Here is a 14,558-nt window from a genome sequence, read left to right as displayed (position 1 = left end):
TGCTTGGCACACCAAGCCTCACCGCCCTGAATCTCTCAGTTCAAAGACTGGGCGCCCTGCCTGGGACACAGAAAGGTCTATGGGGGTCCAAGAGCCGCCAACATTGTGCCAGTGTTGCTTGCCTTTTTTTCGGGTAAATGCTAGTCAGAGGTAGCAGAGCTGGTCTTTTATGTGCTAAAGTCCAGCTCTTTAAATTTAACTTTTCTGGCTTTGCCTTTTTGGTTGCAATAAATTTCAACAAATTACTAGTTCTGCTTGTGTTACTCCAGCTCTCAGACCCTGTGGCACCTCGTTCCAGATCACAGGAAACAGTGATACATGTTCCCAAACTCTGAGAAAGCCCTGAACGTTCCCACACAGCTTCCTGCCCTTTAATCTAGTTTCTGAATATTCTGGTTCTTTTCCTTCTTTGTATATTCTTCTAGTCGAAGAAGCCACTTTGCCCAGTACTGGGAGCAGAGCTCTGCGTCCATGAAATGTGGGTGGGCAGGGGACCCGTCTTTGTAGGCAACCACGATCAAGCCGCACTGAACCTAGGAAGGAACACAGGGCAATTCCAGCATCTCCACCGTAGCAAGAGAGTTGAGGTCCATTTCCTTCTTACTCCAGGGCACACTCAGAACAAAACAATCTACAGTAACAGCTCCTAACTCAATTTCTAAGGCGGGTTGATGAAAGACTGGCCCAGGATACACAAGAACACAAAGATGACAGTTAAGATGCTAAAGAATGGACTGTGATCGTTAAAGATTAACAACAACAAAAAGCCCCGGAAGAGGGGGAAAGTGCTTTCTGAAGTGGTAGGACAGCAACAGAGTAAGCAGTGGGTTACAAACAGAATAAAACCCTAAGGAGGGAAGGAGCTATAACCCAGCATCGAGCAAAGCTTTAAGTAAGCAGAGGCCCGCATCCTGACCTGAAAGCTGTAGTTGATGTCATGGTTTATGGCACCAACATACGCCACGACTTGCAGCGGGTTGTCAAATGTATTCTGGATGAAAGGCTTTCGCTTCTCCGATGTCTTCCAATCAATCACACACAGCTTGCCCCTAAAGAGAAACCAGAGGAAGCCCTTGAAGTAACAGTGCGCACTAAAATGCTATTAGGCTAGGCCTCTTCTTACACACAGTTTGCTACTTGCCACCCAACGACTTGCTTCAATTCCCCACATTCCAAGAAGTCGGCTCTCCTGAGCTTTACTTAGGGTTGAAGAGGTGTGACGTTCTCTTTCCTTTGAGCCCCTCATTCAGGTCAGCCACGAGGTATGACGGAAGATGCTTCCTAAGTGCACCCATGGGAGCTGCAGGTGCGGGCCCAGGTGCGAGTGCTGGGAAACAACTTCTCCAGCACAAGCTTCTAAACTTTCTAGACGTTTCTTTGGACCTCCATGGTTTAACAGTTGACAAGGGAATTGAAACTATTATTATCTTAGTTGATTTGGCTTCAAACGTCTATCAGAACGAACCACAACAGACCAGTAGCAAAGTCCCCATCGTAAAGGACTAAGCATCGTGGTGCCTCAGAAACCAAAGCTGGAGTTCAAATCCATCAACACTTAACAGGCACCAACTATATGCAGAAATATAAATAAGAAGACCTTGGTCCCTGTCCTAAAAGTTTACACACAGGGTAGGGATATTCCTATTAGGGATATTGGGAAAATAGAAAAATTCCTGCCACTTTTTTTTAGTTAAATAACCAGTACATCCCCCACCCCGACCCCATCCCGGTGGACTTTTACACTTGCCAAGCACAGGTGTCAAAAGGGTCGCAGGGTGGGTGCACTGAGAACTGGTGATTCTCAAAGGGCTCTATCTGCTCACTTCAGCTTCAAAACCAGCAGTGTAGAGGGAGATCTGCACAGTTACCTTCCTGTCACCGTAGCACTAGATTACAACTTATGCAAGGTATTTATAAAATCTATAAAGTCTAGAATAGCGCCGTCTAAAGAAATAAAATGCGAGCTACACACATTATTTAAAATTTTCTAGTAGCTACATCCAAAAAGAATAAAAAAGTGAAATTTTAATATTTTATTTACCCCAACGTATCCAAAATATCATTTCAATATATAATTAATATTTAAAAGTTATTAATGAGATATTTTACATTCTCTTTTGTACAAAGTCATTGAAATCTAGTTTGTATATTTACAGCATACCTCTGTTTGGACTGGCCACGGTCACGTGCTTAATGATGGCCTTTTATGGCTAAAGCCTACTCTACTGGACGGTGCAGGTATAGAGGTAACATGTCATCTTTATAACTGTTTTCTATTGCTGTAGAGCTTGACAATCTATGCAAATGAAGAGAGGGCCCCAGCATCCCCAGGGCACTACCATTCCCAGTTCTCTCTCTTGAAAAAAATCAAAATACCCTACAGGAAAGACTTCTGCCACGTACCACTGTTTCTAGCAATGTACTATAACTTGTAGAACTTAATAACATGGAAAAAAAACTTAGTAGTATAAACCCAAATTAAAATTGTAATGAGACTGTCCACAAATAGCTCTTTAACAAATATAAAGAGCTAATTTATTTTGCTCAGCCTAATTTATTTTGAAATGCAGGCTGAAATGACAAAACAGTGTTAAAACGCGTGTTCCCTGTGGCCCCGCAATTTCCCTTTTAGGTCTGTACCATAGAGCAACGGTTGCTATCCTGGGTGCAAGTGACACATGCCTGGAAAATTTAAGAAGTATTCACGCCCAGGCCTACTTCAGATCAACGGAATTTATCCAAACCTCACATATCATTCACCAAAACAAACAAACCAACGAACCCGTGCGCCTGCCGAGAGAAATTCACGACAGAATAGGAGGAGACACGGTCATTGCTGTAGTTTGTAACTGAAAAACTAGAATAACCTGAGTGCTCCCAACAGGGAACTGGATATGGTTCATTCATACCCAACAGCAGTTAAAAAGAGAGAATAGGATCAAGAGAGAATAGGATCAAAATAATGTTGCTCACATTTACTGAGTAGATAGTGTGCATTTTAAGTACCGTACAGGGAATGTCTCATTTAACGTCTATAACAAACCTATGAGGTAGGCACTATTATTTGCCCTATTTTACAGATAAACAAATTGAGGTACAGAGAAGCCAAAGCCAAGTAAGTAGCCCAGGGTTAAGAAGAAAACCCAGAAACCAAACTCAGGCAGCCTGTCTCCAGAGCCCAGTAACTTTTAACTAGAGTTCCAAGGGTTTCACTCACAGATTTTCCCCTTATCCTGTTGTATCGCTCATATGCTTTTTTCTTTCCTTTTTTTGGGAATAGGGGTATCTGCAGGCTATATCTACCCTTGAAATTTGGAGTAAGTGGTGAAAACAGTAACAGGGCAGCAATTTAAAAGCCACGGGAAGCTTTATTAAGCTCAGAGTTCCTATCCATGTCAAACATGGCCTGGAAGCCAGGCAAAGAGTTGATTTTCAGGGCCAACAGATCAAGGTGCTATTTTTAGGGAAACAGGAAGGAGAATGCAGGAATCAAATTGGATCTCATGGCTGGTACTTTGCTAGGGGTGGGTGGGGGGAGGGGAGGAGAACATGCTGGAAAAAAGGCCATCCTAGGGATACTGGAAAGTTGTTACCTTTTCTCCACGAAACACTTTGACTTCGGAATGTAGATTTACAAGGATGAGATGGCTCTTACCTGATGTGGCTTTATAGAGGCCACACCTTGAAGCAGGAATTAAAAGGAAAAACTAGCACTGGAAGGGAACCATGTGTCCCACCCAGAATGAATTCACCTCCACACTTGATGTAAAAAATTGAATACTTACTGATAATCAGCTACACAGTCCAGCAGACCTACATACTTTAGGGTCTCATGTTTAACAGCGCTTTCCAGAGCCTGCACTCCACTGACATCTCTCAGAACATGCTGGATACTTTGGATGTAGCCAGATTTGAGGAGATTTTCATCAGGCTCTTTCAAGTTCCCCTGGGGTGACAGTATGCTTTCCAAGGCTTCATGAAACCGTTTCCCTTGTAAAAACATGTCTGAAAAGAAAATCAGGGGAAAAGGAAGACAACAGCAATAACAAAAAAACCCCAAACAAAGCTAATACTAACGAACAGATACTCTATAAAACTCTCAACGATCAAATTAAAAATTACATGAATTACCTTTAAGTGACAACCCCTAAGACACCGTATTTCAGCCTCTTGTGAAATACACTAAGAATGCACTTTGAAGACAAAAGGGACTAGTAGAGCTTAGATAATAAAATAGATTAAAATGAAATATTTCTAGTAGCATTAGGTCAAAGCTAGAATTGAAGATCTGGGCTTACAGGACCACACCTAGTGAATTCACACAGAATTTAGTGTGAATTTAAGTGTCCGTTTAACTTAGGTAACCAGTAAGTTAACTAGCTGTGATAAATATTAGGGAACTGTGCTTGTTTACAGTTCTTTTTAGAACCAAATCTTAATTATGAACATAGGTGGAGGCATCCTTTTACCAACAGGCTTAGTGACTGGCAAAGAGTGAAAATCAAGGCACACACAAATTAATGTTGTGGGATTTGGGGCAGAGGGGAGGAAAATATATGACATTCTTCTCCTGCACTTTCTTTTAGGGCAAGAACAGCCTACGACAGTGGCTCTGTCCTGAATTTTTTTTCCTCGTACACTTTTTTTTTTTTGGCCTCCATGTAGCATGTGGGTTCTTGGTTCCCTGACCAGCGATCGAACCCGTGCCCCTTGCAATGGAAGCGTGGAGTCTTAACCATTGGACCGCCAGGGAAGTCCCTTCTCATACACTTTTAAGAAAAGACACAAACATATTCAACAAATGCAAGAAACACTACATATTCACTTGACTTTTGATAAGGGAAGGAGAGAAAGAAAGAAAAAGAGGGTATTGCTGTGCTAAGCAGTGGCCTTGGTGCTTTCAAACTGTTAACTTTCAAACACAACAACCTGGCAAGATAAGGATCATCGCCCCCATTTTAATGAAGAAGGCCTAGGCAGTGCTGTTAATCTGCCTCAACGCAAAATGCTGGCCTGGGGCCTGGCACCAGAGCCCAAGGTCATTCTGGTCCCTCACACAGCAGAGTGAGAGATGAAAAATCAGGGACCATCAGGAAGATACACACAGAAACAGAGCTTGGAGACAGACCCACAGAAAATGAGGAAAACCATCTCATCTAATGAGGTAATGTCAAACCATATTACCTTTGTCAAGTATTTTTTAAAAAGATTTTGAAAGGTCAGTTCTACCATTGGCAAAAAGTGGAATTGCTTCAGGGAAATTGGAAAGTGAAGTGAAATTCAACTGAGGAAATAAGTTATTCTACTCCAAATTTACTTGGCTTAATTGGACTTATTAGCACATAAAAGGCCTACAGATTTAAGCCTTATGGAATTAAAACCTAGGGAAAAGAAGAGCAGTATTTATCTACAGACTAGTTTTACTGAAGCAGAACACAAACATATTAAAAACATGAAGGAAAAAAATTTGTTTATCAACAGCCAAGCAAATAGACAACTCATTCCCCACTGCAGTCTTAACCCCAGGGAGGTCTTCATATTTAAGGGGCAACAAACATGGGATCTGGGTTACAGAATCCCTTAGGACTGTAAAGCTGAGAACATTAAACGTGATTAAACTTGTGAAAATAAATCTTAAAAGATTCAAGAGTTATCGCAGATAGCATCAAGTCAGAGTATTCACTCAATAAATTAAAGGAATAAAAGTGAAATGTTTTCAAGTCCCAGTAAATAAAACGTATTTAAAAAAAAAAAATGAGTTTCCTATATTCTGACTGACAGCGTGGATATTTTAGAATTTAAAAAGTCAGTGTAGGACTTCCCTGGTGGCGCAGTGGTTAAGAATTCGCCTGCCAACGCAGGGAACACAGGTTCGAGCCCTGGCCGGGGAAGATCCCACATGCTGTGGAGCAACGAAGCCCGTGTGCCACAACTACTGAGCCTTTGCTCTAGAGCCCTCAAGCCACAACTACTGAGCCCACGTGCTACAACTACTGAAGCCTGTGTGCCTAGAGCCCGTGATTCGCAACAAGAGAAGCCACTGCAATGAGAAGCCCGCGCACCGCAATGAAGAGTAGCCCCCGCTCACCGCAACTAGAGAAAGCCTGCGCGCAGCAATGAAGACCCAACGCAGCCAAAAGTAAATAAAATAAATAAATTTATATAAAAATAAAAGGTAATTAGCTCCAGCATATAGTCCTTGCCCCAGGGAGCCAAGGAATTTACATGGGGCTCCGGCCTTGACCATTTTTGCCATGTCCAAGTGCCACCTAAATACTTAATATTTTTTCTTTAAAACACGTGACCACAGGTTTACTGTGTTACGCATACACACAGGTTTTTTCTAAGATGCCTCAAAATAAGTGCATTGCTCTTAAATTAAAAATTAAAGTTCTTGTGTACCACGAGGGGTACATGTACTGCTCTCTGGGAAGCATGGCCTAAGGAATGCTCAGTGTAAAACTTGGCTTCAACAACTATAATCCTGATGGGGGACCAGCTAATTCTCCTGTACCATTGGTCTTTTCTTTCATCTTGCTTTTGAATGCAATCTATTTTAAGAAAGCTATTCTCCTCACTTGTCTAGGAAGTTAGTGAGTTAGGAGTTGAAGGCTGAAGTTTATCAATTCTCAGTTCCTAATGAAGAACATCTGATCATCTCAATTTACTAAGACCTAAATACAGATCACATGTTCTGGCTTTTTGCCCATCTTTAAATTTATGAGTCAGTCTCTGCTGATAAGCAGAGCAAGGGGGTATTTACTAGATTCTGAACAGAATGCCTAGCAAACAACTAGAATTCCATTATGAAACGACTGACTCTCCCATAATCAAACGAAACAGGCAATTCTAATACTTAAGTTTGTAGCTTATAAAATAAATGCATTTCATACATCTTTAGTCAAAGTACCTGATCTCTGTGCTTCAATTTTATCTGTGAAATGGGGATAATAGTATCTGTGCTTCCTAGAGTTGTCATGAGGATTAAATGAGTTAATATACAAAAAATGCTGTTAATACTAATTATCATTTGAAAGTAGTTCCTCACTAGTTAACGTTAGAAAAAGAACAACTCATCCTTTTGACACTGGTGCTCTGTATTCTGGAAAACATAATAACCATACAGAATCAGGATTAAGAAAATTACTTGAAGTATATTCTGCAAAGCCATCCTCTCCCAGTTCCAGAATCATCCGACGTTTCCACCTCTCCAAACAGGAAATCTGTTCTGAGGTCATGGTCTGCTGAAGGATTCGGGTCACACTTGGTATCGTATTCCTTTGCAAAGGGATTTTCAAAGGAATTGTAGGATCACTTGCTGCATTTGGTTTTCCGCTTTTCTCTGGATTGAAGAGAGGACACCAGTTTCGTGGAACTCCTGCTTCTTCTTGCTTTGGGGCCTTACACTTCCTCACAGGTCCGTAGAGTAAAGCATCTTCCTCAAACAAAGACTGTGGCGCCTGAGCATGGCCTCTGAATGACAAGACAGACCTTACTAAATCAGAGTACTTTTCTTGGTCCACTTCTTCATAGGGGTTCACTTTTTTCTTCCGGCCGCACAAATAAGAGGAAGTGGAGAAGACCACACGGGGGGCTGGTTCTACAGAAAACCCCTTTGAACTTTTAAGCTGCCTGCAGATGGTCTGAAATACCTTCATCTTCAGATTTTTTTCACTTCCCTCTCGTCTACTTGTAATGTCGAGGACCTTTTTAATTTTCGCTTTCCTGTCAAAGAGAAAAGTGGTGTTAGATATCAAATGTGTTAAATATTTGAACCATCAAAGCGAAAGCTGCAACTGTATGATACTGTACATTAAAATTGTATTCGGTACGCTTTTTCGACAGGTTTAACAGAGGAAAACAAACCTGACTCCATACTGAATCTATTACTTTAGCTCTAACCTTTGTGCCCTGTTGCAGGGGGCTTAGTTTTTTCGGCTCTGCACCTTTTGGAAAAGTACGTTGCCTATAGCCTGAAATACACAGGAGAACCCATTCTCAAGGCTCTGACCTTTAAAGGTATTAACACTTTTCCAATCATATAGAGGTTAAAAAGTTGCAGAACAGAAAATAACGATCTTGTCGCAGGTGTACAGGAACACTGTGACCAGACCTGCGTGGACAGCTGTAAGAACAAAGGATTCTGGCACCAAGAAGTGGGCAACAAGCAGCCACACCCCCTCCCCTTTTAGTATAAAAGAAGCCTGAACTCTAACTGGGGAACATAGTTCTTTGGGACACAAGTCCACCATCTTCTCTGGCTGCTGGCTTTCTGAATAAGGTCTCTATACTTTGCCCTAACAGCTCATCTGTCAATTTATTGGCTTGTCCTGCAGCCGAGCTTGGACTCGGTAATACTCGGACAAAACTATTTCTAAAGGACCGGCACCTGTTAAACGTGAAGTAGACAGCTTGGGGCCACATGTCCCAGCTATGGAGCCATGTGCCGGCCACGAAGGTAGGCGTGTGTGAGACAAACACAGGACGCTCGAGGGGCGGCGACAGGCAGTTAACAGTGCCTCCACTCATCCCTAAACACCAGATTCTCTGCTACGTATCCTGCGTGGAGAGTTCTCATCTAACCCCTCACACCCTCCAAGGTGGGCACCACTGCGACCCGGCCCGCTCAAGACGCGGCACTCGCGCTCCTGAAGGGTCCCCGTTGACCTGCCGGCCAGAGGCCATCAGCAGGGCCCACCGCCCAATCCCCGCTCCGGCGGAGGCGCAGCCCCAGCGGGGACAGGACGGCGGCGGCCCCTCGGGCGGGCGTCAGAGTTAGGGAGGGCCAGCAGGGGAGGTACCTCGGAAGCCGGCGCGCTCTGCTTGGTCCAAGGGCGCGACAATCCCGCGCTTTGCTCCAGACTTAGGCCCCGCCCCAGGCACGGCGGCCCCAGCATACACTGCGGTGCTCACGCCCCACCCCAGCCCCTCGTGCACCTCAGTGGACACTCGAGCGATCCGTGGGGAGACCCTCCCCGCACGCAGAAGCGCGGGCGCTTCCAAATCTCGCCTTCTCTCTCTCTCACGAGATTTCGTTTACGTCAGAGCTCGTCGCCATCTTGGACTCTGACTGAATAATAAATTCCCTCCCCCCAAGAGCGCGCAGCCTTTCTTGAGAAGCGCCTCGTTGGCAGGGTGTAAGGGGCACCGCGTCCCCGTGGCGGCCGGTGGTTGGCGGCTTCTGCGTGGCTCGGAGCGAGGGTAAGCCCCGCGTAGCTTCTTTGCCCGGCTCCAAGATGGACGGCAGCGGGGACGGGGGAGGCTGCCCTGGGGGAGCACGTGGGGCGCCGCTCGCCTTTTCTGGGGCTGCTGGGACGGTGGAGGAGTCGCGAGGCCTCCCGCCGCCGTCGGGCAGAGAGGCTGGCGGAGGCGGGGCCGCGGCCGCCCCCGAGACGAGCCCTGGCGGCGGCGGCGGTCCAGCCTCTTCTCTCCTCGCACAGCCAGGCGGCCACGCTCGAGGCCCGCGTCGCCATGGCCGCGGTTCCCGAGTTGCTGCAGCAGCAGGAGGAGGACCGCAGCAAGGTGAGGCCCTGGCCGCCCTCGGCCCCCGGGCCGGGAGGCCCCGGCCGTCACCCAGACTCCCACGCTCCTTGCCCTAGTTCCCGGGAGGGGCTCGCGGGGCAGGGGCCGGAGACGCGGGAGCGCGCGCTCGGCGTGGAAAGTTGCTAAAACTTCTCGGGGGAGACCGCGCAGTGCACGCGTGACCCGCTCTGCAGCAAACGACGGAGCTCGAAACCGCACCCTAGCCCTTCCAAAATATTGGGGAGATTCAGTCGAGTCAGGTATCGAGAGTGTCTCTTGCAACTTCATACGCGCTCAGTGCGCCGCTCCGGGAGGGAGTGCTGTCATTTTTAGGAGGTGCTCAAATAGTTGAACTTAAGTTTCGCTCTTAAGATTTGCGTGTTGATGTAAGGTACCCCCATGCCGCTTGGATCTTGAGGTCTAAAAGGTGACTAATGCAGTCAATTTATGTCGCCATAACCAATTGAAGATTGAGGTAAGCCTCCACTTTGATTGGTCCTTTACTTATAAGTTAGTTTGAAATATACAGGGGTTGGTATGAGCCGCAACGTTTTGTGCAGAATCGTCAACAGAAACGTTTTTCTAACAGAAAATCAAAATAATCTAGAAATTCGAGGCGCTCTGACATTTAAGTAACGTGGAAGGCATCTCTTAAGAAATCAAAGGCATTTTTGATCCACAGCTCTTTGGAGAGACCTTTTCATCTAGTGGTGCTAAAGGTCGCACACGGCTGCGGGATTGTTCAGCAAGGGGGTCACTGCTGTATTAGTTACTGAAATGAAGTGTGAGGATAGGGTCTTGGTTGGGGTATTTTTATTTCTTTCAAAGTGGAAAGAAGTAATTTTTTTTCCTTCCCTAAAGCCGGAAGTGGGAACTTGAGAACCATTCTTTCTAGAACATTCCAAAGGTAGTTTTCTCTCTAGACGTGTAGATGGCTGAATAGAAATTTGGGTAGATGGATTCCCCTGCTCCATCCCCTACCTTCCATCTTCTTTCTTGGTCCAGAATTTATTTTAGACAGCTCTTTAAAACTTCAACCGATCTTCCTATTTGTTAGTATAGTATACCTGTGGTTGGTTTTTAAAATAACTTCCCCACCATTCTGATCCTTGAGCAAAAGAGGATTCTGAAGGCTCCTGGTTTTAGTGACTACAGGAAAGGATTATATAGAATTATCTTCCTGCTTTTCTTTTAATTGCAGAAATAAGGAAATAGTAAACTTAATAAAATATTACTGTAACACGTGGCTTCATTTTTCTTCCTGGTATCCGATACTAGTCCTGGGATGTGGATCAAGTCTAGATGATTTTTACTGTTCACCAAAGGGGAGTTTGGGACAAGAGTGGAATAACAGGAGGGCAAATCTTGGGCAAACTGTTCTCTTGCTGTAATTCAACTTCGTTAGTTAACTGAAATATTTTACGTTTTTGCTGAAAATGTAAGTTTAAACTTTCTGATTGCTTTGGAATTTCCATGAGGATAGGGGTTCTTGAGGTTTAGACCTGCTAATAAGGCAGGGAACATAATTAATTCTTGAGGATTTTGAGTGCTCCTGCAGAACTTTTGGCTAGTTCAGCAAAACAGGAGTACTGGCCTATATCCGGTAGCCTGGCACTTCCATTTAGTCATATCCTTTTGAGCTGAAGGTGTTGATTTGTCTCCTTTCCCAGAAAGCAGTTGCATGATTAATTTGTTCTTTAACTAGTCCTCTACTGATGGGAAAGATGGTGTTCTGGTCTTTAAATTTAGAAAAGTAAGGTTTTGCTAAGTCGAGCCCCTGAGAAATTTAACTGAACCTTTAACACCATTAGGCCGCATTTTCACGATAAAGAAACTGGTGTAGTGCAGTCCCCGCCCCGCCTCTCGCACTGGCTGCATCAATGTTCTAAGGTGTCTGGAGTTTTTAAAGGTCGGGGGGAGAAATGGAGATTATGCAGAACCTTGTTCCCATAAGATATTTACCCAGGCTTCCTGTTTGCCAAATGGTCCTTTAAACAGTGGGCATCGCGTTTAGGCTCCCACTCACAGACTCAGTGTATGTCTATTGTGATGAGTCTTGGTCCCGTTAGTCTTGCCAACCTACGGCAAATGGAGTGTGAGTCCTGATTGTCTCCTGGGATTTTTATTATTCTTAACTTGTTAGTGGACTGAAGCAAATGATCACACAGGAGAATCTGTAAGGGCCCTCCCCAGCCTAGTGCTGTTACTTTCACCTTAACTTTCACTAGTTGGTTACATGGGCTTTGGGTGGACAGTGTTTCCTTCCCAGAGCCAGTCATTAATGTTTTACATTTATGCTGCTGCTCTGGTTTGCAGATTGTTAACTGGTGTGGAAGTTGTCTCTAGGGACACCGCTCTCCACCAGCTTAGATGAAGAGTGCTAACATTTATGTTAGTATAGGAACAGTCCTGAATTTTCACCAGTACTGCAGCAAGTCCAGAGTAACTGATTCGTGTGGACTGAAGTTTTGTACTGTGTTTATGGCTCGACTTCTTAAATTCGGGAAGTGTGGCTTCCGAAAGCTGCCCAAGCCTTAGTTCTGGATCAGTAACTTGCAGACAGTGTCTGAAGATCCCCATTTGTGAATACTACTATAGCAGGTCATGATCTGCTCACTTTTTTTTTTTGGCTGTAGGAAGAAATGGCTTAGGGCAACTATGAGAGAATTTTCTGGATTCTGAGATCCAAATTATCATTTGCTATGAGACGTAGTAAGTGACTAACATCTAATGTAGAGCTTCAGTTTAAACCAGGGTTTCTTAACCTGAGCATTACTGATTGACATTTTGGGCTTGATAATTTTTTGTTGTGGGGAATTGTCCTTCCTGCATATTGTAGCAGTATTCCTGGCCTTTATTGGGTGAGTGTAGCTCCCTTCCCTTCATCAGTGCCAGTCAAAAATAAATGCAGACACTGTCAAATGTCCCTTGGTTGAGAATCACCAATTTAAACTTTCTAAAATGGTGTGATATGGGTGGGTCAGATCGTTGACTGTCTTTGGTAGAATTAGCCTTCCCCCCAGTATTGAGGAGCCTTACCAAAAAATGGTAAAGGGTTCTGGGCAGTTGAGAGTTACAAACTCTGCTGTGTTTACCATGTTGGAGTTCACTGCCCCCTTTGGACAGTGGAAACCTGAGGCTCGGATGCCACAGTACTCACAAAGCATTGTGGGGCAGAATTGAAGATCACTGAGAAATGTGCTACAGGGTGGAACTTGGTTTAAAAATCCTGCTTTTTTGCTGTGTTGTCCTGATTGCTTGAGGATATTAGGATGTACTTCTGTAGGTCAGTAGTACCACTGGCCAGTGGTGAAAGGCACATACAGTGAAGTTAGGCTGTATTTAGGGAAACAACCTTTTAATGAACCCAGTTATTCAGAGAAAAGTATTTTTGCGCTTTATAAGTTCTGCCTTTTATTTTTGAAATAGCGAAGGGATAGTGGGAAATCTTGTCTTGCATGAATAGCAAATTTGTTTTTTACAGGTTCAAATTGAGAAGTTTCTCTACATCTTTACATGAGAAACTAGCTCCCCCCCCCAAAAGAAAAAAAAAAGATACTTCACCTCCAACACCTGTATATTTTCTGATTGGCCATTGAGTTAACTCTTAAGAAGAGAGATTTCCCCCTAAAAGGGGGATATGGAATTTCTCAACTGTTTCATACCCCAAAGGCAAACTGTAAATACACAGGGAGGAGTGAAGTTGTAGTTTGAGGTTCAGGAGAGACTGAACTGTAGTTTAGAGATTGGGTTCTTGGCTTGACTCCCCGCCTTCCTTTTAGAAATTCGGTGTAACTTTTTCAGGCACTGCTATATGGTCTGGAGAGAAAAGTGTAGTTTTCTCAAAATAGTTGCTTATGTTAATCTGTGGTATGCGTTTTCTGCCAGAAGAGTTTATGGTTTACTTGTTTTTGAGGGGCAGATCCCTAAGCCTTTGGGTCTAGTTAGTGTAAATGGTGAGGAGCACAAATGCAAATGTCACCAGCCTTAAGGCTTTCACCTGATCTTTAATGAAGAGCAGTACAAAGCTTACATGTTGTGCTAGTGGGGACCAGGTATCTGGTGAGGGATGAAGGGCTGAAATATTTATATCTGAAAGATCTGTGAAATGTGTGGTGCCTCTGACTAGCGTACAAGGAATCCCACCAGGAAGCAGGCAAGCTTTTCTTCTCTCCACGCTGCCATTTGTATCTTTAACTCATGACACAAGCTCAAGCTCAGCTCCATCCACGTTGCTGAATCATCTTTGTTGGTGAAGGTAAATTTTATTCTCAAATCTTTTTCTATTTCATCTTGGGTTGATCATAAAGTAAGACTGCTTTGTAGTAAGGAGCTGTGGACTTGATAGACCAGGAACTTTTGGAAGGGAGACTTGATGAAATCTAGTAGTAGGTGAAGGGCTTTAGCTTTGAATGGAGGAAATTAGTTTTTTGTTTGTGGCAGCTGCTTCCTCTGTAGCAGTGGTATGTTGATTCCCAATAGAATTTCTGTGCTAGATCATTATAGATCATGTGGTTCAGCGTTTCACTTTGTGAACTCCTGAAAATAATCCAGGTATCTTGCAATTAGATGGATTGTAATTAGATGAATTTCACAATGAATTTTATTTTAGCCAATAATTCAACTTAATCTCTTCCTGGTTCCATGTTGGGATTCCACTGGCTCGTGGGCTTGCAGCCTTGTGAAATGATGATTCAGTTTATCCATTCGCTGAGTGCGCTGCACTGACCTTCTTCCAAGCCTGGATTTCTGTTCTAGGAGCTCTGGGCTGCGTAGCCTCCAAATGCCCTGCAGTCTGCAGTGTTCTACTGTGGACAGCTTGTGTGTTGGTGGACTACCGGTAAGAATGGTTGGTGTCAGCAGGGATGGGTCCCTGTGGGTCTCATCTCACCAAGATGAGTGGTGGAAATCTGATCACTTGCTGCAGTTCTTTATCTAGTTGTTAAGCTTGTGGCTAATTTCCATAACTATTATCTATGTTAGTAGACTGAGATCTAGAAGTCTTTGGTTCTGTTGTCCTTGAGGACTATGATACG

The 14,558-nt window shown here is 44.2% G+C and overlaps 2 protein-coding genes and 1 non-coding gene across 8 annotated transcripts in view; 2 read left to right on the top strand and 1 right to left on the bottom strand.

Moving 5' to 3' along the window:
- The window catches only part of MGME1 (mitochondrial genome maintenance exonuclease 1), a 14,579-nt gene extending 5,586 nt beyond the window's left edge, over positions 1 to 8,993 (bottom strand). For 2 of the 4 annotated variants that reach the window (XM_024753701.1, XM_024753702.1), the window contains exons 1-4: positions 8,390 to 8,729; positions 7,148 to 7,725; positions 3,786 to 4,005; positions 917 to 1,049 (exon numbers count right to left, since the gene is read on the bottom strand). In XM_024753701.1, the coding sequence (XP_024609469.1) occupies positions 917 to 1,049; positions 3,786 to 4,005; positions 7,148 to 7,725; positions 8,390 to 8,529 (1,071 nt within the window). In that variant the 5' untranslated portion in view covers positions 8,530 to 8,729. Of the gene's footprint in view, positions 1 to 6; positions 534 to 916; positions 1,050 to 3,785; positions 4,006 to 7,147; positions 7,726 to 8,389; positions 8,730 to 8,801 lie in introns of those variants that run through there. The other 2 variants (XM_024753703.1, XM_024753700.1) reach the window with 2 other exon arrangements.
- A 77-nt stretch (positions 8,994 to 9,070) lies between these two features.
- SNX5 (sorting nexin 5) overlaps positions 9,071 to 14,558 on the top strand; it is a 23,986-nt gene continuing 18,498 nt past the window's right edge. The window contains exons 1-2 of one of the 3 annotated variants that reach the window (XM_024753705.1): positions 9,071 to 9,201; positions 9,441 to 9,522. In XM_024753705.1, the coding sequence (XP_024609473.1) occupies positions 9,472 to 9,522 (51 nt within the window). In that variant the 5' untranslated portion in view covers positions 9,071 to 9,201; positions 9,441 to 9,471. Of the gene's footprint in view, positions 9,202 to 9,321; positions 9,523 to 14,558 lie in introns of those variants that run through there. The other 2 variants (XM_024753706.1, XM_024753704.1) reach the window with 2 other exon arrangements.
- On the top strand, positions 14,204 to 14,440 carry LOC112405384 (small nucleolar RNA SNORD17). Its single transcript, XR_003004329.1, has one exon. It is a non-coding gene; the product is annotated as a small nucleolar RNA SNORD17 (small nucleolar RNA).

This window comes from Neophocaena asiaeorientalis, unplaced genomic scaffold (assembly GCF_003031525.2).
Source record: "Neophocaena asiaeorientalis asiaeorientalis breed wild unplaced genomic scaffold, Neophocaena_asiaeorientalis_V1.1 scaffold302, whole genome shotgun sequence".
Classification (NCBI taxonomy): domain Eukaryota; kingdom Metazoa; phylum Chordata; class Mammalia; order Artiodactyla; family Phocoenidae; genus Neophocaena; species Neophocaena asiaeorientalis.
Note: the sequence above shows the minus strand (reverse complement) of the source record. Positions and strands in the feature narration are given on the sequence as shown.